Source organism: Centruroides sculpturatus, unplaced genomic scaffold (assembly GCF_000671375.1).
Source record: "Centruroides sculpturatus isolate CEXI.00-Female unplaced genomic scaffold, Cexi_2.0 scaffold1324, whole genome shotgun sequence".
Taxonomy (NCBI): domain Eukaryota; kingdom Metazoa; phylum Arthropoda; class Arachnida; order Scorpiones; family Buthidae; genus Centruroides; species Centruroides sculpturatus.
In genome coordinates, this window is record NW_019385467.1 from 115318 (window position 1) to 140366 (window position 25049).

Sequence of the window (25049 nt, forward strand, 5' to 3'; positions counted from 1 at the left end):
ACAAAACAGCATAGAATTTAATTATAAAACAAATTTTAATAATTTGTGTCAACAGCTATTTAAAATTTTATCAATGGTCTACATTCAAACTACTTAAGCTATAACAGTGTAATAACAATTGAAACAAGATGAATTTAGTAACATATTTAAACTGTGGTAACAGTTAATGAATTTTAAATTAACTTACAATTTAATAAAAACGTTAGTAAAATCAAAATAAAATTTATTTTATGGAACATAAATTTAGAAAATCTTCAAATAAAAATATGAGAATGAAAACCTTATTCAAATCTGTAATTAAAACCAAAGTTAACCTATTAATTTAATAATAATCCTATCAATTTACTCATATTTTTTCTAAAAATGAAATATAATTAACTTTCATTTGTTTGAAATACCAACTTTTATAGAAACCTACATGTAGCATGAAATAAAACCTATCTCTAATGTGCCATATTCACAAATTCCTACTAATTTGAATACCAAAAAATCAAAATATTGGTAAAATTTTAGTTTAAAATTCTTTGCAAAGAATGAAGAAATAATTTTTTCTATTGTAAACTATTGTCTAATTTTCATTGTAACAACTAGAATAGCTACAACAATTTCCACATTGTGTTTACTTCAACTTTTTATGAGAGTGCCAGGAATAAAAATATTCATTAAACATTTCATTTTTCAACTTTCTTTAAATTTGCAAAAGCTTTTATAAGAAGACGACTGCAAGTTACTATAGTATATTGTCATAGCTGCTCTTGAAGCAATTAATTCTATCAAGATAACAATTAAAAAATTGTAGGGCAGTAAATTGTAAAAATCACTAGCTAGGTATTAATACGAGCATCACTATTAATGAATTTTATCAATTGTTATGTTGCTATTGCAGTCATTACAAAGCTTTTGTAATTATACAATAGCAATTTGCACATTGTTATTGTAATTCCATATTAAATGTTATTATTTTAAACTCACTTTTTGCTTGAACAAGAGATATAATTGATAATCATTTGCAAATAAGGATTTACTTAAAAATAAATTTATATTCCATTGTTTTTTTTTACCTTAAAATAAAGTAATTATTCTGATAATATTTAAAAATTAATAATACTGTACAATAATTTATAAAAAGTGCAACCTATAAGAATGTTATTCTCATGATAACTTGATAATTATATCGTAAATTTTAGATGACTGCTGATATATATCTTGATCTTTGCTATTTTTTAATAGAGTGACTTTTTTTAATAAGACTTCTCTACCAAAATAGCCAAAAACAAGAACGAATAATGTTTCCGGACATGGTGCCTTATGTTCCATAGGAAGGTCACTTATCTGAAGATTAAGCTCAGAAGCAACAGTCATAACATTGGCTAGAAGTGTTAGCAAACGCAAGCAAATGTCAAAGTTACTTTTCTCATCCAGAAAATTGTATAGTTTAACTGGTGCCTGAAAGAAATTAAAATAAACAAAAATTAATTCAAGAATAGATTGTAAATTTTAAGTAATTTTTAACTTAGAAAAGAAATTCATTAAGATAATAGAGTAAATTTAAATGGCTATTATTATATGCGATATCATTACTAGAACGATAATGATACTTTAAAATTTATAATGTGAGTGATAATTATAGATGATGCAGACTTTAACTAGGTCAATATTGATTTATCATTCATTTAGTTTTATGTAAACTTCATCACTTAAAATTTTTACTATTTAATTTCACTACTACTGAATTTTTGATCAAGAAAAAATATTAAATTATTATTTAAATCAAATATAACTGGAGAAGATAAATAATTTCAATTTTCTGATTAGAATACTAAATAGCACACATTCAAATTAGATAAAATTACATGAAATTTACATTATCACACTTAAAAATAAAAATTTCTTCACACATTTGGAATCCAAAAATAGTCTGATGAGGGCTTCGATATTTTATCAAGAGTCTCGTCCATCTTGATATGCAAACAATCATGCAAGCCCTCATCAGTTGGATCCTGTATGTGTGAAGAACAATGAAATATAAAGACACTTTTATTTTTAATTTAATGTTTCTTCTACATGTGTTATAATTAACTGTCAATCTGGTAATTTAAAGGAAAAAAATAAAAAAAGAGAAGACAGTTATGCAAACATATTATGTTTGCATAACTGTCTTCTCTTTTCTAGATTCTAGAACATAATATTTGTTCTAGAATCTTTACATTCTTCCTTTTTCAAGAAAATTTTAACATTTATTCTTATTTATTATAATCAGATTGTTATATAATACAAAAGATGATAGCAAAAAACTTATATTTTATAATTTGATTATATTCAATTATTATATTTTGTTTTTTTTTTATAATGAACTGATGATAGAAAATAAAATTCTTTAAATACTTTTAACTTCGTCATTGGAAGTATGATGCGTTTTCAAAGAATTAATCATTTTAGTTCTTTTAATTGCATTCTGATGATATGTAAAATATTGCTTCATTAAAATTATAAAAAAAATATATGTTTTTGTAATACTTTTGGACTGATAACTTCATCATCAGGAAGATAAAAACAAAAAACAAACTTCCAAAGTCATGCTATGATTTTAAATTATTGTAATTATGTTATTTATTATCTGAGAACACTGTAACATAATTAAAACTTTCAAAACTGTCCAAATTTCACATTTTCCCATCACAATTTCTCAACATATGCACCTTGTATCACATGACACACATTCAACAGATATTCAAATTCTTCATATGTTTGCTACAGCATATCCATTTTCACTCCTCTGAAAGTGGCCACAATTCTACAGCTCCTGCAGATTACACATGTTGCACGATAATTAATAATACCAACTTTCTAGGAGAAGTTTTCACCCTCACAAAACACAGATCATCTTCTCTGTTATAGAGTTGCCATTTTTATTTACAGCACTACCCAGAGGTAGTAGACAATAAGATGAAACTTAAATAGTTACTCTATTGACTGGTATATGCTGCATATTTCTTGGATAATAACTAACATAATTACAGTAATAAAAAAAATGGTAGAATTCATTTTAGAGGACCTTGTGTAATACTGTAAATGTGCTGAAGATTCAACTGAAAAAATAATGATCCATCTATTTTAACAATAGTAAATGTGAGATATTAATTACGAAGGCTATTTTTTAAATAAGGTCCATTTTTTAATAAGAAGAAAAATACTGTAAATATCATTAAAATATATTTTTTCCCATATTCTACATACTTTTTTCTACTTTTCTACATAATTTCCATTTTTGTTCAAACATTTGTTATACTGATCAACAATTTTTTGAATTCCAACTTCAAAGAAATCTGCTGTCTGTGAAAAAGCCCAATCCATGACTGCAGTTTTCACTTCTTCATCATCATTGAACTGTTAACCACCAAAAAACTCCTTTAAGTATCAAAACAAGTGAAAATCACTGGGTGCAATGTCTGGACTGTAAGGTGGATGGATCCAGTTATTCCTATCCAACAGAACTGATTAGACCTTGTGTTTGTGCAGAAACATGTGGCCTTGCATTGTCATGGAGCAACATCACACAGGAAGACATAGACCATGCCATTTGTTTTGTATGGCACGCCGGAATTTTCTCAAGATCACACAATATGCATCAGAATTGATTATTGTGCCTCTTGGCATAAAATCCACTAACAAAATCCCTTTCCTGTCCCAAAAAACAGTTGCCACAATTTTTCGTGCTAAAATGGACTGTTTGACTTTCACTTTGGTTGAAGATATGTGTCGCCATTCCATTGACTGTTGCTCGGACTCAGGAGTCATGTGAGACACCAAAGTCTCATCTGTAACAATGTGGTCCAACAATTCATTTCCTTCCTGATCGTATCGAGTCAAAAATGATAAAGCACTGTCCAATCTTTTTGTTTAGTGATTGTCAGAAAGCAGTCTTGGAACCCACTGAGAACACAATTTTCAATAATTCAGTTTCTCCGAAACAATGGTATACAAAACTGATCTTGAAACCTGTGGAAATTCAATTGATAACATTGACATCATGAATCGTCAGTCCTCTTGAATTTTGTTATCCACATCACAAACCAAATCTTCAGAAATCAGAGAAGGTCGGCCAGGGCATGGCTCATCATGCATATTAACCCACTGGTCCTTGAACATTCTCACCCATTTTCAAACTTTGCTATCACTCAGCATTATCACCGTAAACTTCACAAATCTGATGGTGAATTTCTGCTGTTGCCAAGTTTCTTGCACTCAAGAATTGAATAACAGATTGTATCTCACAGTCGGCGGGTGGCTCAATTTTCTTAAACATTATAAACTTTTACAGCTCAGCATACAGACAGACGATACGGCTGCAAATGGTGTCTAAATGTGCACAAAGCATGCTCAGAGCAGACACACATACGCACTGCCGTGATCGCGCGTCATTCTCACTCTTATTCACACACAGATCTTATTTAAAAAATAGCCCTTGTATTTTAACTGTAAATATTATTTTATTTACAGTTAAAATACGAGGCTTTTATTATTATTTTAACTGTAAATAAAGTACACAAATGGCAATCAAATAGTAAAGAAATTTTTATAATTTTAGAAATTAATCTTACAATAAAATTTAAATCATACTTTTCAGAAGAAAAAGAATCAAATTTTGTTTTAAAACTAGATTTTCAATTAGTTTAAGAATAATTTAAAAACAAACCTTTGAAGCTAAAATAGAAGGAACAATGGAGGCATTAGTGGATAAATTCACTAGCAATTTCATGATTTGTAATTGAGCTTCACTGCTGCCATTTTCCAAAATGTCCATTAACTTTTGGATGCTTCCTTCCATTAAACTATGATTGCTTTCAAACAAAGCAAGATTACTAAGAGCTGTTAATGATATTGTCCTTAATAGTTCTACATCTTTACCTGTTGCATGATGAAGTAATATAGGAATACAGTTCTAAAAAAAAGGAAATTAATGAATGCTTATTATTATTAAATTAGTTTGAAAGTGTATTTAAGTTAATAATTATTAGTAAAATTTAACAAAATTACAGAAAAGTGACAATACAATTATATTTCAAATAAAATACACAAAATATAAGAATAATTACAGAATCTTAATTTATATATTTGGTATGTGGAAGTTAATATACACTAAGAAGTACTCAGAAGGAATGATTCAATTGGATTAAAATTTTCAAGACTAATTGAATCCATTTTAACAAATATAGAAACATGGTTTATACAGGCACCCCAAAATAGGGTGTGATCAATATGCTGTGGACCCATCTCTAGCAAGAACACACTGTTCAAGAGGTAATGTAAACCATTGTCATCCAGAGGGATATACAGTCATACTTGCTGAACCTGAGCAGTCAGATCTTGAAGATTCTCAGGTGTGTTGAAGCAATGTCCAATTATGTCTCATATATGCTCAATGGATGATAAATCTGGACAGCTTTGTGACAGTGTACAAAAGCGTGTGCCATATGCAATCTAGCATTATCCTGATGATAAATGGCTCCAGGCATCTCTTACATAAAGAAAGCAATACAGGTTGTAACATGTCTGAGATTTACTGTGAGTGGTGGTCACTCTTGGGATTTACTGTGAGTGGTGGTCAGGACACTCTTGGTGGTCATCCAAAGAACTTTGGATGACCACCAAGAGTGTCCTGAATCATAGATGATGGCTCCCTAAACAATAATTCCGGGAGTTGGACCACTAACCCCTGTATTCACCAACACAAGTTAGAGTTAAAAGTTAACCAATGAGTGTTCATGTACTAAAAGTAGAGCAAACTGTGTTTGGTTAACTCTAGATTCAACCCTAACTCTAACGCGTGTTGGTGAATACAAGGGTAAGATGAATTCGTATTAATGAGGACTGGTTCACTCCAGAAGTCTACATCATACCCTTCCTCATATATCATTGTTACTTGGACAGAAGTGTAACTTGTTGCTGAGTACCACACTTTGCCATTCCAGATGCTAAGCCAATCTGTTGCAATACCATGCGCAACATTCCTGACAATGCACAGTAGTCAAAGGCAGGAGGCATGCTAATGGGCACCTGGAGTAGAGCCTAGCTTCACATAACCAACATAATCTTGTTCTCATGGACACTGGAACACCATCAGTACTTGCCAAATCATTCTGTAACTGCTGCCATGTGATTGATATATCACATGGCAGTCCTGTAGTGTGGCTACTATGATTGCAAGGGCTACTAGTCCTGCAGTGAACCATACTACAGGACTAATAGTCCTCACAATCTGTCTGTCACCATGGTCTGAGATAATCTGCTGGGCCCAGATTCTGTAGTGCCTCCTCTTGCCATCATCTCCTAACATATACCACAATCAAAGCATCTTATGATAAATGGACAGCAATTCTTCTTGTTGACTATCCAGCCTTCGCTAGGCCATTAAACCAGCCTCTTTCAAACTTGGTCAGTTGCATAAAGGGTCATCTCTGACATCATCCAGACAACACTACAGCTGTGTACACAGGATTCATGTTCAGATATACTGGTATATAGCAATGCCACCAGGATTCCTATCATCATCAAATTGACCTCTGGTGAATTTTATACCAAAATAGCTAAAAATTTGAATTTAGATCTCATTTATAAATGTAGCATGGAAAAGATGCATTAAACAAAATTTGTTTTCCTGATCCCATTGATTGATTTGAGGTTCAGCAGACATCTGGCCTACATTGACTCTTCTCATACATTGGCTACATTGATATGACATCTCCAAAGGTCACAAAACTGGTCCAATTCGCCTCTGAGCCTAACGTGTACCCTTGTTGACAGGATGCTGTAATATACTAAGTACTACTAAAGCCATAGAAATGTATAAAGCTACTCCCAAAGGAGAGTATACTAATATTGATAGCATACAAGCACGACAATGCACCATTGATTCATACTTTCATTTTAAACTGTCTTAGTTCTGTTCCTATTGTACTTTTAATATTTATGTTTACTTAGTAATGTTTTAATCTTTGTACATAGTAATTTTGTCTACTTTTGTATTAATCACTTATACTTTTGTAAGTTTTAAACTGTATCATGTTGCATGTGGAATGTTTTGTTTTGAGTCTTGTAACTTGCTTGTCATCGTCGTAAATATGATGACAAGCAAGTTGGATGATGATAATGACTGTTTAAGACAATTGAAAATGTTTATTTGTCTAGTAGTGTTTTATATTTTGCTAGATTTTTGGTGTTGGTGTATTTATCTTTCCTATAACAATGTAATTAATAAGTGAATATAATACTAAAGAAAAAAAAATTATTAATAATTTTATTACCTGGAATGTTGACTCAGCTCTCTCATTAACTGCAAGATTTGATATCGTCTGTGTTGCAGCTATTTGTACTGTTAATTCTGGATGGGTAAGTAAGTCTCTCAGAGACAAATGACAATTAGCATCATAGAAGTATCCCTAGAAAATTATAAAATAAATTATAAATTATATATATAAAAAGTTGTTTGCTTGTCTTCTTTAATTTCATAAAAAAAAATAAGAAAACTTATACAATGAATGTAAATACAGAAATATAAAGAATATACATGATTATTGATATTTTATTTTACTTCTCTGTCAATTTTTTTCTACTTTTTAGATTATATTTTATTAAAAGATTTGATTATACCATTACTCTATATACAATTTAAATTGAAAATTAAATAGAGAAATCACTTCACGAATATATATTTTATACATAATAATAATAATTTTGTTATACAATAAAGTAAAGAGTCAAATTATGCTATTTGTTGTAATATTAGAAAAGAAAAACAGTTTGTAAATGAAATTCTTTGCATGGACAGGTCAAAAAATCCCAGGAATTTTTTGGAGGGTGATTCATCCAATATGTCAACCCCATCACTCACCACCTGGCCACTCAATTGTGAGTATGGCCAAACTCATAATGGGCTTGCTAAAAAAATAGGCCCCCTCCCTTAGTGCTCATAGGAAAGAGTTTAAAAAGTAAACAAAAAAAATTACTTTGCTTTATATAAAATACCAATGGCTCATATGATTGAATATTCTAATTTTTAGGCTATTAAAATATTCTTTATTCCATTCAGTAAAAGTTTTTTAAATATAAATTATATTAAAAACAGTTAAATAAGTTAAACAAAACAATTCTATAATTTTTAATAATAAAATATATTCTTACAATCAAAACCACAACCCGGTGTAGATCCTAATCTACTGATTGTATTTTATTTTTTATAAAAGAGATATTCTTTTCTCTATATGCAAAATTTCATTGGTAAAGGCCTATTCATACAGGAGATATTAGTAGAAACTTTATCCTAATGTCCCATTCATTTATTCATAATCAATTCTACTCGCTGCTGTATAACGATTTTATTTTGTATGCATGGTAAAATCTAGTTATTTTGATAAAGACATAAATGAGCCCGTTAGTCTGCTTGCTTTTTGTTTCAAACTTGAAAGTGAGCAAATTACTTGTAATAACTACTCCAATTATGTATTCATTAGATGCTCCTGGTGTAAAATTTATCATAATAAAGCCGACCATTGCCACATGCCATCAGGAAATATAACAGCTACATTAATAATAAATTACCAAACAATTTGACCCTAGAGGGAGGTGTTAGGTGCCATCTCATTATAAATTTAATAATTATAATTTTAATTAAATAATTTAGATTAAACTGGAAGAAAAGAATCGACCTGGAGCGGGACATGAACCCGCAACTGCTACTTATTATGTGGATGCATTGCCAATTATGTTACCAGGACCTCTAGTCCAATCTCATCTTCAGGTATATATAACATTATGCTATAACCATCATTGGTTACTATGGTGCCAGCTAGAGGCACATCAAGTACTCTTGTCCTGTAAACTCCCATATAAGGCACACAACCGGCCATCATATACCCCTGCCAGGCATATATATAAACAAACAACTCTATAATAACCATAAACATCGGGTTTTCGTAAATTTTACAAATAACTCTACAAAAACTCGATACATCAGGTTATTGCAAATTGTTTGTAAAATTTATCTATGTTTCATTCATTTTTTGGTGAGACACTCTACTGTAATAATTTTACATAATAAATTATATTTATTTGTAAATAATTTCTACATAACTATTTACTATGCATATTTCAAGATTTTTCATTATCCATATCTCTTATATGAATGGGCCTTTACCAATAAAATTTTGTATATAGAGAGAATAATTTTTATAAAGAGGAAGTATCTCTATATACTCTATATTCTATATTATAAACATAAAATATAATCATTAGATTAAGAACTGCACTGAGTCATAATTTTGACTGTCAAATTAAATTTAACTTTTAATTAATTAAATTTAAATTTAATTAACTTCTAACTATTTTTCTTTTGTTTTTTTTTTCTTGGATAGAATTTCACTTCATTAGAGTGAAATCAATAGAAAGAACAATCTGTTTTAATCAAAAAAACTTTTTGTAATTAAAACAGATTATTCTAATTGGAAAATGTCTCTTTTTTTATAAATTAAAACATTATCTCTTTAAATCTTTTTTATAAAAACAAAAATTCCAATAATTACATTGTTCGATTTAACTCCATGTTAAATAATACAAAAAATTCATTTAGTCAATATTTAATACTTAAAATACTTGATTCTGTAACTTAAAAAATTATTAATGGATTAATCTTTAATGATTAACTCAATACAAAATCGACTGCAATGTAACAAATTTTGATTTTAAACACATCAAATTACTGATAAAATATAACATAAAGAATAAACGGTAAATGATAAATTGTAGTTTTCATGCATTCATCATAATATATCTTAAAATTTTCATAATATGAAAATTTTAACATATTAAGGTGGCCAAATGGCCAAGACAGTTAAGATGCTGGCCTACCACTTTTGGTGACTCAGGATTAAATTCGGGGAGTCAAAAATGGAGAATTCAGGAGGATTTGTCCCAGATATGTCATGCCCCATCCCTTACTGCCAGCTATCCCATTGTGGACCTGGCCAAACTTGTAATGGACTTGAAAAAAAGACTCTCTTATTCTCAAAGGTTTATAGTTATCGTACTCTATTAATTTTATAAAACAAACTAATTGAAATTATTAAGTTTCATAAAATATTAATACCTGATTGATTGTAAAGGCAGAACAATTAGATATTGTTGATAATGTTCTGACAATGATATCATCATCTTTTTTATTTAGAAGAGATACTAAACTTTTTGCTTCGTACGGCGTTACGACTCTCGCTCTATTAAATAAGTTATCAAGTCTTCTTAACACGATCACCTCGGATTCTTCTTTAATCGACAAATTATTATCATTATCGGAAGAAGTTTCGATTTCTTCTTCATTATCATCTTTGGTAACTTCATCTTTGTTTGGTGACAATTTGTCTTTGTTATTTTTCTGTGGCGAGCCAGGAGGTGAAATTGTACTGACGTTCTCTGCAGAATAACTTATAAACTTTCTTGAATTAGTGGTGCCAAGAATTCGAGGCGAACTCCACGGAGTATTTTGCAAACTTCTGGTTTTGAAATTAGGAGGAGCAAAAGGAAAATTTCCGTGTTGTTGAGCATAAACATTTAATATCTTAACTCTTTCTTTGACCGATTTATGAGAACCATATAATTCAGGTAATAATGCTAAAGTTTCTGCAGTGTATAGAGGCAAATCAGTTTGGATAGCTTGGTTTATTCTCTTTTCAAGTGCATATTGATTTCCTAGGAAAAAAAATATTCAACATTATATTACATTAAATAAAGAACATCTGCTTTAAAGTATTCAAAAATTATATTGACTTAATAATTAATAAGTTAGGAATGGTACTTAATTTTCAAATTTGCTTTTAATGAAAATCATAGTGAAACTAACAATATATTTGAAACTACAAATAAAAACTGTACATTAATTGTTCTTGTATATTTTCTAAAAATATAAAGTTGTCTTTTAACACTTATCTATAGTTACTGTTTCATTAAAGCATAAAATTTCTAAAAAAATCCCTAACAATAACATTCTAAGCTGGAACATCTCCAGTGTAAGAAGACACTAGACACTCCTTACACATTTTTTCAGCAACTAAATTTAGTCGAAATAAATCTTTTTAGCTTGACAGCCTCTGTAAGGTTACAGAACAAAATATAAATATAGATTCTATATTAGAATAAAGTATTCTTTGATGCAATTATGTCTTTTAAATCATAATAAAATTTAAATATCTAGTTAAATTTCATTCCATAGCTTGACGAAGGCTTATCAATCAGGCCAAAAATGTTTGTTTCAATTAAATTTAGTTGCTGGAAAAGTGTGTTAAGTATTAGTGTCTTCTTATACTAGCACTTTAAAGCCTTTTTGAGTCATCCTCAGCATTGTGCTCAAATGTAACCAGGGCTAAATTTAGAACAACTCATTATGCCATACCGGTAGAGAGCATAAAAAGTATTGACAAATGGTATGTAGTACCAGCAGTTGCTCAGTATGATAAATTCTATATATCTTCAGGTGAGAAGTCTGGTAATTGCCAAGATAAAAAAAAAAACAAAATCTGTATTGGCCACAATGAGTGCCATGAGCTGATTGGAACTGACATAAAAGGCAAACAGAGCAGGGACTCCTCCTTTTTGTCAGAATGAACCAATACAGTCTGGTAATTGTCTGCCCCAATACATTTGTATCAAGAAATAAGGTACAGAAAAACACTAATGATGATATTTTAAATGGAGAGATAAAAACATGTTTACTAAAAGGACTTCATTCAGTAAATAAATAAAACTTACAATAAATAGGGAAAAAATACAGATGGAGACACAAAAAATTTGGGAAATACTATAATTGCTACAATATAAATGTATACATTTATAAAGAAAACAGTTTTTTAGTTGGGCTGCAATTTGAAAAACTTTTGGACCTATAAATTCTCACCATTATCTGTCCATCTGTCCTTCCTTAGTTTCGAGGACGACATTAGATAGACGAAAGCCAAGACCAGATATGGAAAGCTTGGTGGCAGGAATTAACTGTACACGAACTTCTGGTCTAGACCAAAAGTCATGTGATTTCAAATGAAAAATTTTCCCTAGAACAGAATTACATAGATGACCGAGATGACTCTGTCGTTATCAAGAACTGTATGAATATGAGCCCATGTCCGTGGTTCTATATCCCTGTATAACTATGTTATTATTGGCAGGCATTTGTGCCCATGTACTCGGTATTTTGCTGTACATACTTCAATATCGGCTGTCAAGCCCATGTCACGAACATATCCCAACATTCTTGTATTACTGTGGCTGGCATATGAGCCCATGTCTACTTATTATCTCCAAACACTCTTGTACTACCAAAGTCGGCAAATTAAGGCCCATGTTGCGAATATAACTCTTAGCATTGTTTTAAATATTCTACTGTAAATTAATTAGTGTCTATAAATAAAGGCTTTTTGTACTGTAGAGGGACAAGACATTTAATTTGAGATCAAGAGCATATATTTCAAATTAAATTAATTAAAAATATGATTAAAAATTTAGTTTAAGAATATGAAATACTTTTAGTAAAGTATAAATTTCCATGAGAATAAAATCATAGCATACATTCCATCTACATGAGATTCTAAAGACAAAAATGTACTTATGAAATTTCAAAACAAAAATTATAATTATATATTATTTAAAATTTATTTTAATTTTTAATAATTACTTTCCCTGAGATTTAGAATAATTCTTCATAAAAATAAGATGTTATAATAATAATTTTTTAAACAATTTAATGAAAAAAGTCAGTTAGCTTAATATTTATATTGATTCTAGCCTTTGGTCGTATCTGCCTTTTTGTATTTCGGCAAAATTATACAAAAATCAAGCTTTACAACCTGCCTTTGCACTACTTATGCAAAGTTTTAAAATATTTTTTTGTATAATTTTTAAAAACCTAATACTTCAATGCCTTGAAGTCATTACGCAGGTTATGTAGTGACCTGCAGGTCACAGATTTGCCATTGCTGTTCTAAATTATCAACGCTATTGCTAGCTTAGTGAAGAGTTATGATTGTAAGAAACCTTAACATTTCTTAAAATTTTGAAAATAGTCAGGTAACATCAGTTTTTTTCAAAATTTTAAGAAAACAATAAGGTCCCATATGATCACAACTCTGTACTGGGCATACACTTAATCCCAATAGATAACCAATGTTTTATGACAAAAGTTAGCTTAATGATTTATTTAATAACTAAGTTCATAAATTTTAAAAACTAAAAATATATAAGACAGGTTATGTGACCTATATAAAGCAGACAATAAAATTAATGATAATTTAGGATGAGTTAGACAAATCATGGTATAATTATTACTTAAATTACATGTAAGTAGAAATGATGTAACACAAAGACAGCAGTTTCATTGAGTCCAGTGGCGTGCCATGACATTTGACGATAGTGAAGCAGTGTTTCTGTTTCTGGAAGCCGACTTTCAGGGGCAATCAGTCAGTAATGGTCTAGGGTCCCATTTGTATTCATTTGTTCAATAAGCCAGTAAAAACCGTAGACTTCTCAAATGTATTTTTAATATCACAATTGCATTCTGAATCGCTAGCCACGATATAAGGGCTAAAATTAAAAATATAATTAAAAAAAACTTACTTGGTGAAATAAAATGTGCATGCCCATACCATCAATCAGTTTTCGTAACTCCACGAATCAATTTAAGCATTTTTATTATTGCTATTTGTATTCTTTAGTGTTAATTAAGGTCCCTGCACCATAAGTTATGGTTGATCATACAACTGCCTTGTACACTTTCTTCTTCAACTTGTCTGGTATCTTCCTATATCGTACAACATTCCATATTTTACCATGATTCGAGCCTGACCAACGAGCTAACCAGGTGGAATTTCTCAGTTTTCCTATATTGCGTAATGAAGCAGTGGATGTACAGTACATACCTGGTACAAAATATTCTTCAATTGTACGAATATACTTTTAAAGAATATTATGATTAAATATAGCTTTATAAAGAAACGTACATAAAAATAACATAAAATATTCTTTACTTTTTAAATCTTAAACAATCCACTTAGTCAAATAGCTCCCTACCAGTGGCTAATGATTGGGATCAGAGATGGTCCTGCAGTGTATGCATGCACACGGGCTGCCAAATCCCGAGGGTGCCGATACTGGTCAATGTCAAATGCCTGTTTAGTTGCATCACTAGTATATCTCAAACGACGCGACAAGGTTGTTGTAAATTTTAAACGTTTCTCACCATAGCTGTAAAAATCTAAATTTGTTAAAAGTCGTTAGTTTTCTAACTAATTCATTTTAGGACTAGATGGTGTCCACGGAAATTTCCAAAATTTACTTTTCGGTCACTCTCATTGAACTGGAAAAATTTCTTTCTTTATTACATCTAACATTACCAAGAAATCAGTCCCCACTGTACTCAGTTAAGCTTTTGTTTAAGTAATATTCCGGCTCTTTCAGCAGGGTTTTATTTGTGTCCCCACTTCCCTAATCGCTTAATTATTTAACTATTTCTTAAATAGAAATTAGTCGAAACTGGTTACTTTGTATTTGAATATTTGTAAAATCTCGGGAAAAAAGTGGAAAGAGAAATTCTTATGACAATGGATACATAAATCGTAAATTTAAGGAAAATAAATTCTAGAGCTTTTTCTGTACCTGGTGCATCTCTCTCATTCATTAAATTTAGTTGTAAACAATGCTATCAAAGTAACAGTTAATTTTTTAATATTGTACAAGAATTGTACATGTTTTTTCTTACATCCCCTTAATGATGGGACATATGAAATCGTAATATCACTGGTTTAACATTGAAATCCGTGAGTAATATAAAATCAGAGAGAGGAATAAAAATATCAAATATTTTAATGGATTTTTTAAATTCCTGTCAACTATACAGAACTATCATAAAAACATACCAGTAAATTCTTATCGGTTGGGTTAAGTTATAAATCTACTCATGATTCACATAATCGGGCAAAGGAGGCCAAATATCTAGCAGGCAGGCAGCCAACAGCCCAGAACTTGTCCTGGATAGAATTTGATGTGGTATACGTGTAGCATCCACCCAAGGTCCTAGGCTTCCACTGGCTAAACTGGGTGAAGTTGGTGCTCTGTAAAGCGCATGTGCAAATCTGGCTTTTTGGATGCTGACAATACAGCGCTTCCACTCCACCACTAATATTCGAATATACAATAGCAATCTTATCTTTTTTTTCATGTGTAGTACTGTATAAAAATTTGTAATAAGATACATAATGTGGTTATAATAAAATATTGTGTGATTATTTTCATATAATAAAAATTAATAAGTATTTATTTTTTAGAAAATACAAGGGAAGCAGCGCATCCACCGCTTCCAATGACAGCACACCATTGGTTGAGTCTCAGTAGAAGCTGTGAGAAACATGATTTGTAATATGATCTGTAATAATGGTTACATTATACGAATTACATCTATGAATAATATCTAAGTAATTGTACTGAATTTGTATGGTTTAATGTTAAGAAAATTAAAGTTTAAAGTTAAGAAATGTAAATAAAATGTTAATAGGTAACATAGCAGGAAAGTCTGAAAGCCAAAGAAATGCAGCAAAAAGCCTACATATTAACGAATGGAGAAATGTACATCGGTGTACTCGTGAGTAATTTTAAGTTGTTTATATGCGATTAATTTTTTTAAAGTAATTTAAATATGTATTCTATACATCCAGAGCACTCTATTTATGTTAAAGTTATTAATTACTATGTTTTGATATATGTTAGGTCTATTATTTTGGCAATAATTATACTTATATATTGTAACCAACTGAAGAGTAGAAATGCATTCTGGCTTAGTGATAATATAAATATGTCAATAACCAAAGTGTGATTCATCTCTTTCTATAGATCTTGTAAACTGTATAATATAGGGGATACAGATGAAAAGTAAAATATTAATAACAGAATTACAGAAATAGAAATAGTTTTTTTGGCACATTTTATCAATTGACTATTAAAAAAGTCAAGAAGGGAATGAAAAAATTTTGATCACTCAATATTAGAGTAAATTCCTCCAAATTTCTTCCTAATGAGGTTTCCTGGATCAGAACATAAATGTTCATTTGAAGGACATCAGTCAAAACACAGCAAGTCAAGAAGAAAGAGGAGATAGAAGAAAAGAAATGGCAACAGAGACAAGAGAAGATCCAAGTTAAAAAAATATCTGCTTTTATTTATTATAGTACACATATTTATATTGTACTTTCTAAAAGCTGGAAGTTATATCTATGTTCATCCAAATCAGCAGTGAAGTAGATGATTTAGTAATGAATGTAGTCAAAAACGTCAATAAATCTAGATGATTTATGAATGTTTTCACAGCTGATTTATGAGCTACTTCAGTGCTGGAAAAGTACATAGGTTGACTTAGTTAAGCACACATATATATGATAGGTTGTTACAATCTATCATATAAATTTGTCTGATGGCACTGTAATTTAATAGCAAAGTAAAAAAAATTATACAAACAAATTTATTAAGCCAATATTGAATAAATTGAGAAGTCAATAGTAGAGAAAATTAATATTAAATGAGCAATTCTTTTATTGTAACATTGTCACAATGCTGGGTTGCAATTTTTAATATTTTTAATTTATTTAATTTAAAAGATATGCTCTCTACCTCAAATTAGTAGTGGCTTGCCTCTGTACATCATACTTTTCCTTTAGCAATAGAGTTGTGCCAAGCATCTATCTAACACCTTTCGGGGGAAAATGTTTGAATTGAAATAACCTGACTTTGGTTTGCACCAGATGTTTGTATATAAGTCGACCCCCGTATAAGATCATTGATTATTCCGTTTTATATGAATTCCATGTTATACGAGTCACTTAGATTTTACAAATACGTGTACCAGGCTGTGAACGGCTCACGTATTTGTAAAATTTAAGTGACTTTTACAACATGGAATTCATATAAAACGGAATAATCAATGATCTTATACGGGGGTCGACTGTAGTTAAATCCTGTCACTAAGGTTTCCATCTGGCTCTGTATTCATCTATTTAACCCCATTCTCAAAATTAACATAGTAAAGATGGATGGACAGACACTGGACACAGGTCTGCAATTTGAAAATTGCATCCCAATAAGAAAGTAGTTGAATATAATATAATATTAATAATAAAAGTGGTATCCATTATAATTACTGATAAATGTAAAGAAACATTTGCTGTGATGGAAATTTCCCAGCAAAGTCACAATCAGTTTGGCAGTGAAATGGGTTTGTCTTATTAGTTATTCTAACCAATTTGCTTTGAATTAAAATTTTTGTTAGGATCTTTTGAATTTTAATAAAATGTCATATGTCAAAACAAAATAGGATCCAGAGTGATTGATTAAAATATATGTTACAGATTACAGTAAATAAATATAAAATGTTAAAAATAATTTTTCATAAATTTAAATATTTATAGAAAGTTTAGAATACATCATTTTCAATAACAGTTTTCAATAGTAATATTAAAATACAAGTTAATCAAATAAGCAAGAACACAAAATATAATAAAAGTGTTTATATGATTTATTAAACTCCATCGGAATAAATGTACACATCAAAAATCACTTAATTGAATTCCGTTTATTATATTTTTAACTAAGCATCTTTGGACTTCATTTGTACATTTATATGTATGTTGTGAGAATATAGACAATGTAACAATAAAAAAAAAAAAAAACACTTAAAAGAGGAATGTATGTATGAATGAAACATTTTTCAATATAAATACAATTTACCTCAACCCTCATCAAGTATTAATCTCATGCAAAAAGTAAGACAGGTTTGCTCACTTCTGCTTTCAGAGCAGACTATAGTTATAAATCAGAAACTAAGACAAAAATTATTAGACAAAAATGAAAAATTATTTTTTCATTTGTACATGCTTTTAACTCCTAAAATATTTCAAAGGTTTTTTTTTTTTTGAGTTTTATACTTTAATACCAAATATATTCTGTATTTTTAAACTTTTTTTAAAAAAGCAAAACTTATAACACAGATTAATTTATGAAACTACTCAGATTATATTTGACAAAATGCTTATTTATTATTATTTATTAACTTCACCTAATTATCAAATTATTTACCACTTTTCGAATATAAATAAGACTGTCAGTTTGTTAGGAATAAATAAATATTACTTCTAAAAGTTATATTTACAATTCATAACAATGCTAAATTATTCAACTTCTTTATTTAAATTCTCTATATTTAACATTTAAACCACATTTTTTCATTATATGTTATGATTTAATATGAAAACTGACATATAAAATTCCTAAAATTTGCATTATATTCTGTAAATAAAAAGAAGAATCCATCTTTCCAACTATATTTGTAAAATGTCTCTAGAGTAAAAGAAGTTAAACATGAATAAAGAAATCTATATAGAGAAACACCTTATCAAGTTTGATTAATTATATAACAAATGTATCTGTGATAAATTTAATTCAGTGATCAATAAATACTGTGAATAATTTAAAATATTGTAATATTATTATAATTAGTTGGCATTCTCAAGTATCACTTCATTGCATTTAATTATTTATGTAACTGGCAATTAAACATCATGGAATCACTTAATCAATTGTATATTTTGATATATTTATGAATAACAATCATAAAATTCAACATAACCTGGTAATTAATTACTAAAATTAATTAATAATTAATGATATTTTATGGATAATTAACTGAATACAAAGACACTGTGAATAACTTTAAAAAATTATTTAATTTTTTGACTTATCAAGTATCATTTCACTGCTATATAACCAGTGATGTAAACAATACTTAAATATCTTAAGATTAGTTAATCGTTTGTACATTTGCTGTAAAAACATTGCAATCTTTCAAAAATTGGATATAAGTATAAAATAAACACTTACAACACACCAAAAAATCCAGAAAACAAGAAAACTTTAATGACTAACTCGTGTTTACAACCATATTCAATGATCATCATCAGATTTACATATAAGAGAATATCATCAACCTATGTCACAAACCTCATACCTCTGAAATATCTACTTGACAAGAGGCATCAAATCTGGTTTCGAAAGAAGTACTGCATTTGTAATAATATATTTTTACCTCTTTAAAATCAAACACATCAGAAACACAAAGTTTGTGACCATACAGATGCATCACACCATTTTGATTATAGTTGTAATATAATCTCAAATAGGTGGAATATTGAGATATGAAGTTTGTGAACTAGGTTGACGATATGTAAATCTGATAACGTGAAAATGTGAGTCAGTCATTAAAGTTTTCTCGTTAGCTAGATTTTTTGGTCTTTTCAATAGTGTTTATTTTACATTTACTGTGTTTATAATAATCATAAAAGGTCAATATAGCCTAGTAATTGATAAAAATATAGTCTATTAGTAATTTTTCAATCTTACAGCTATATTAAATGGCTTTGTATATATCAGTTACTACAATTACAAATCATTTCATCAAAAATTAATTGTTTGTAAAGAAATAATCGACAGACAATAATCCGAAAGAGGGATTTGCCACCCCTCAGAGTTACAGACTCCCTGTATGAGCAAAAAAAGTCAACGAAGCCATACTAGTACCTGCAACCCTTTGTGAGATATTTGCCTACAAAGGTGCTTTTACGCAAACCAACACACTATCTATCCTCCACATTCCACATCAGTCCATCACTTACCTCAACCAATACTCCACACAGTAGCTCGCACCTCAGTACCCGTGGGGTGCTTGTTGTTATATAGTTTTAAAGGGCACCAGGACTTGCCCACATCCCCTAAAACTATATAACAAGCACCCCACAAAGAGTCAAGTGAGCTACTCAAAGCCAGCACAGTCACACAAGCTAAATAGTTATATGCAATCTGGAATTAAGCTGATTTTGGAGACTGTATCTCACGAAAGGTCCAGGTAGAACTAATGTAGGAGCATGCCAGATGTAGAGCATGCTCTACAGCTCATATAAAGCCCCAACAGTCTCATTTAAGAGTGTAATTGTACTAATCTGTTTACATAGACATAGACAATATTGGTCCGTATATAAATGAAATGAATATCCATACCCTTGCTTTTGGGTCGTCTACAAAACGCATTTTTCATAATAGAATAGCCAACATAGGCAAAGCCAGCGGCTAAAGCAGAACATAAAGCTACTCGTTTCGTCGATCTTTCTCCCGATGATGCCATTTTGATAACGTTTCTAAACGCGTTAAATCGGCTTAAAATCACAGTAATTGCTTAAACGAGTCACTGTTTACAATCATAAACCTCGTACAGTGACAAGACAAGCAAAATTGCGGTCTGCTAATTCTACCATCGTGAATTTCAGTGTTGCCAGAGAAAATCCATATTTAAAAATGAAAACATTTTTTAAAAAAATATATATATAATAAATATATATTTATTATATTACTATTATGTATAAATATTATAAATATACTACAGTATATACGTTTCAAGTTAAAATGCATTACAGTACTATTATATTTATAACAGCACAATTATAATTATATATTGAGAGATTCTTCGTGGAGGATTTGGGTTCGAATTCCATCTGTTTTCTAGAGAAAGCGATAAGACTATTTGTTTTTTTAATTTAAGAGTTTTAAGTGCAATTCGAGGTAGGCTATTGTTCCATTTCTTATATTGCGCTACCACTCAGATATGACTGTAATGATCAAAAATCATACTTTACAGCTTGTTTCGTGATTTTTGGCCAGGCTTTATTTTATTTTTAACTTTTTCGCCCTGTGGACACTAAGAAGGCCTTTTTAGCAATCCCATTAGGGGCTCGGGTGGTGAGAGATGTGGCCCGACAAATTCTTGTAATTTTTCGATCAGTCCGGAAATGATCCAGAGTCCGTCAGATCGAATCCGGAGCAACAGGTTCTAGGAGGATCCGCCTTAACCGCTCTGCCATCCGTCGTCATGTTGTCCGGGTTGTAAAAATGTGTGATAGCAGACACAAGTCTAATTAGTAAAGCGAATAGATTGTTGACAAAATCACTGTGTATTTCCAAAAAGGGACTCTCGAACTTTTAAATTTCTAGAACCCAACAGAGCCTCGCGCATTGCGCTGTAAGACACAGTATGAAACGATTTGTATAAGAAAGATCAAAGCCAAACAACAGAAATAAATTCTGCCATGCCCACCAGTGGCCAAGTGGATACAACCACTGAACACTGGTAGTGGATTCGCCACTCTCCAACGGTTTGGTCACATAAAGTTTTCCAGGTTTTCTTCACATTTTCATCTAAATAAGGGCCAATTTCCCACAAAAGACCTCCCCCTTGACAGATGGCCGTGTGTCGCGTTGCTACATACGAATAAAACCAAATTTGCCAGTAAATATGATCCGATTTCGTTTTTCCAAATGCCGTCAGGCTCGCTTTTAGACTCCTTATTTTACAGAAAACTGGATTGTCAAGATCAGGAGTTTGATCGTGACCAGGGCTGTCCGATTAGTTTGATAAAGTAAGGTGGGCCTAATACAACCAAAAGCAAAAAGCAATTGCGAATTTTAAGTACCCACTCATTTGCAAGCAAGCTAAACGTCATGTCGAAAAACAAAATCGCCGCTTCCGATGTTTCGTCGTTAATCACTTTATTTTGTTTATTTATTGAGAAAGAAAAATAAGTCAAAAAGAAAACGATGCTGGGTGAGAGAAATATTAATATCCATAATTATAACATGTACTCTATTGCGTAACAAAGTTTCTGTAGCCATCTTGAAAACAAGAACCACGTGACAACTAGCGGGAATACGATTGGTGCAAAATTTTTTCGGTAGCGCAAAAGCTCGACAGTTCCGAACTTCGAAGCGATTCGCGAAATGGTAAAATTCGCCGGAAATGACGTCTTGCCTGACGTCCCCACGGTTAGGCGCGCGGGGTGATATAGAACCCCCGGAGTGTTTAAACGCGTGTATTTTTTAATATTTTTAGTGCTTAAAAATGATGCCCTCAGTACCTTCCTTCCATGGTGTGAAGATCGCACCGAAAAAATTTCAAATTTGCACGAAAAAAATTTTTTGCATAGACTTATAAAGTTATAATGGAAATCAGTGGGGTACTATAGTACCCCGCGCGCCTAACGGAATAACTTTTATTAGCGCGACTAACGGAGGTGGGTGGAATTGTTTTGCAGTTTCCAGAAAACGCTTATTGGTTGATATCGAGTCAGTCATGATAGAAATGACCAATGACAGCATAAAAGGCGTAAAAACAGGATTTTTAAAGCCAATAAACGGCAAAAAAGTTTCCCATAGACTTAACATTGACAGCTTGAAAGGGGGCGTTTTTTGGCGATATTTATTGCTAAATGGTGTTGAAAACATGTTTATTCGTTTAAATACTGTCAAGCGACTTATTATTAGCAAATTAGAAGTGTAAAAAAAAAATTAAAACACGCTATTTTATAGCGATTGTTTACATACTTCCATGTGGTAGCCTTCGGGGGCGTGGCATTTCGCGGGAATATTTCCAGCAATTGTTTTTATAGGTCGATCTAATAACAGACATATAAATTAACCAATTACAGTGTAAAAGAAGTTTACTATCGACGTTATCTGCCAATAATCTCCATTTTTACCTCTATTTGCTGTATGATTTTAGATGGTGTATTTTTGGAAATATTGAAATATTTTTGGCCCGGGGTTTGGTACAAAGAATTTAATTGTTGTAATAGTTAGAAAACACATACAGGAAGACGACTGACAACTTAGATAGCATCAGACTTGTTTACAGTTTGTAAAATACACTCTTGAAGTTGACCAATTTTATTTGAAAAATTTCTAAAAACGGGAGACTTTCTGTTTTTCGTTACAAATAAATAAAAACGATATATTTGAAGTAGTTTTCTTCACTAATACATCAAAAACACATGCCCACAAACATCCAAAATGAAAAAAATCGCGAAAAAAACTATGAGTTTTGAAAAATTGAATTTTGAAACAGGGGTTCTATAGTTCCCGCGCGCTTAACTTCGCGAGAGTAACACACAGCGCGTAACACTGGGTTAAGCTTAGTTCACACTGAGCGCGATTCGCTGGCGAAAGCGAAAAACAGAGAAATTGGCGTGAAAAAATTTCGTACCAATTGTATTCCCGCTAGTTGTCACGTGGTTCTTGTTGTTTTCAAGATGGCTACAGAAACTTTCGATCGATTGATCCGGGTGTTTTACGGTTTGGTCCTTGGATGCATTCCATTTCCGTATTTCTTCTAAATGGTGAAATATCTTTTGTAGTATATGGTTTTGTTGTATCGTTGTTGTCTTTTACACCCAGAGAAAGTATTGCTCGATTTATGCAAAAAATTTTCGGAAAATTTCATAAACAATTTCCTTTACCGGATTCAAATTATAAAATATACGAAGCTTTTACTAAATCTCGAAAATAATAAAATAATTAAACGATACTTCAATGTAATGTTATGTCACGTGCTTACTCGATTATGACGCGAACCTATGCAGCCGTCTAGCCCTTTATACAAAACCCACGCAGGTCGAAGACAAAAGACAATTATGCGGATGAAGGCGGGTATTAATTTCGCTGGCCGTCTACCAGCGAAATTAATATTAAAAGTAAATTGTTACCAGAGCCTCTTTGGCCATCAGCTATTGCGACTGATGTTACCGCTTCCCGGGACGTGGACCCAGAGGTTGGATTTTGGGAAGCGTGTTCGTGTTGTGAAGCGTGTTCTTTATAGTGCACGTGAATAGAATCGTTGGTGATTGGATGCGACGAACGTATCGTTGTTTGAACTGTGTGTTTTAGTGTGAGGGATGTTGTTGTTTCTGTGCGTGGATGTGAATTACTAAACTAACGTAAGTACGACAAAAGGAAAAAATAAATAAAAAAACCTCTTGCCTTCTTACACTAGGTTAGTAAATTAAACTAAAACCTTAAATTTAAATGTAACTTCAGAAATAGCAAAGGAAAAAGTCGTTCACATCTCTTGCGAAGTGACGAGTTTTCCTTTGCATCCTTGCCCACACCGAACGAGAGGATTCCACTCGTTGGAAAAGGGAGAAATGATCGAAGCATTCCTTCCCTCCCAGTGCGGCAAAGATAATGTCGTCAACATGGAGACATTTCACTTTTAGGAACACGTCCGAATGGTGAAATGCCTCCTCTCCGTTCAACGCGGAACAGAGAATGCTGTGGACATCTGCTATTCCTGAAGGCGATCCCGTGAAGGAAGAACCCCTTCCGCGATCGATGGAAGAGAGTTCCTCTCCCCGCTGAAAGGGTGAAAAGGCCCCTCAGTTTATCGATTGCGGAAGGAGAACGCCCTTCACACATCATCTTCTTGGGCGGAGCCAACGCCAAAACCGCCAGCTCTTCATTCTGCAAAGAAACAATATATATATATTAAATTAATGGGATTCGGATATACTTAATGCAGAAAAAGTACGAGATTATACTCACGACGGATCGGAATTCGGATAGCTCGCGTTAGATCCTACCGGAAATTGCTAGAACGTTCGAACTGCGTTTGCAGTAGAGACGATTGACCCGGAACGAAGAAACTCACTTACGTGTAATTTGTATTTGTACGACAGAAAATTAAAGACACGCCGCAAGTAGCCACGCGGAAAAGGCACTCGTACTCGATCTTGAGCCCAAGTCGTAACAAGTGTTTCGTTCTAGAGCAATTTACCCTAACGTTCGTACAAACGGTACGTCACGTAAACGCAACGACGGCATTTAAAAGAGTTTCGTGCAAAGAAATTCCGAACGAATCGACGAAAACACAAAAACGTACGAAGAAGCGACAGCCGAACTCGCCATTCGGGACATGAACGTTTAAGTGACACAAAGCATTCGCAGAGAGTTACGTAAGTGTAGAAGATCGACCACCTTGTGGTAAGAGACAAACAGTCTAAGGAAAATAATTCTTTGTGTCCATCCTGTATAGATAATTGTTAAGTTTATTAGTATTAAATGTGTTTGCAGACAATTAAATTCTCGCAAAATAAGCCGTT

General features: G+C 31.5%; 1 protein-coding gene across 1 annotated transcript; it reads right to left on the bottom strand.

Annotated features, from left to right (window-relative positions):
* Nucleotides 1-285: 285 nt before the first annotated feature.
* Nucleotides 286-20387, bottom strand: LOC111639266. Its single transcript, XM_023385097.1, has 5 exons — nucleotides 20128-20387; nucleotides 10142-10737; nucleotides 7305-7439; nucleotides 4697-4942; nucleotides 286-1446 (listed from the first exon to the last, which is right to left on the bottom strand). The coding sequence occupies exons 1-5, from the start codon at nucleotides 20249-20251 to the stop codon at nucleotides 1153-1155; spliced, it is 1395 nt and encodes a 464-aa protein (XP_023240865.1). The 5' UTR covers nucleotides 20252-20387; the 3' UTR covers nucleotides 286-1152.
* Between the last annotated feature and the right edge of the window lie 4662 nt (nucleotides 20388-25049).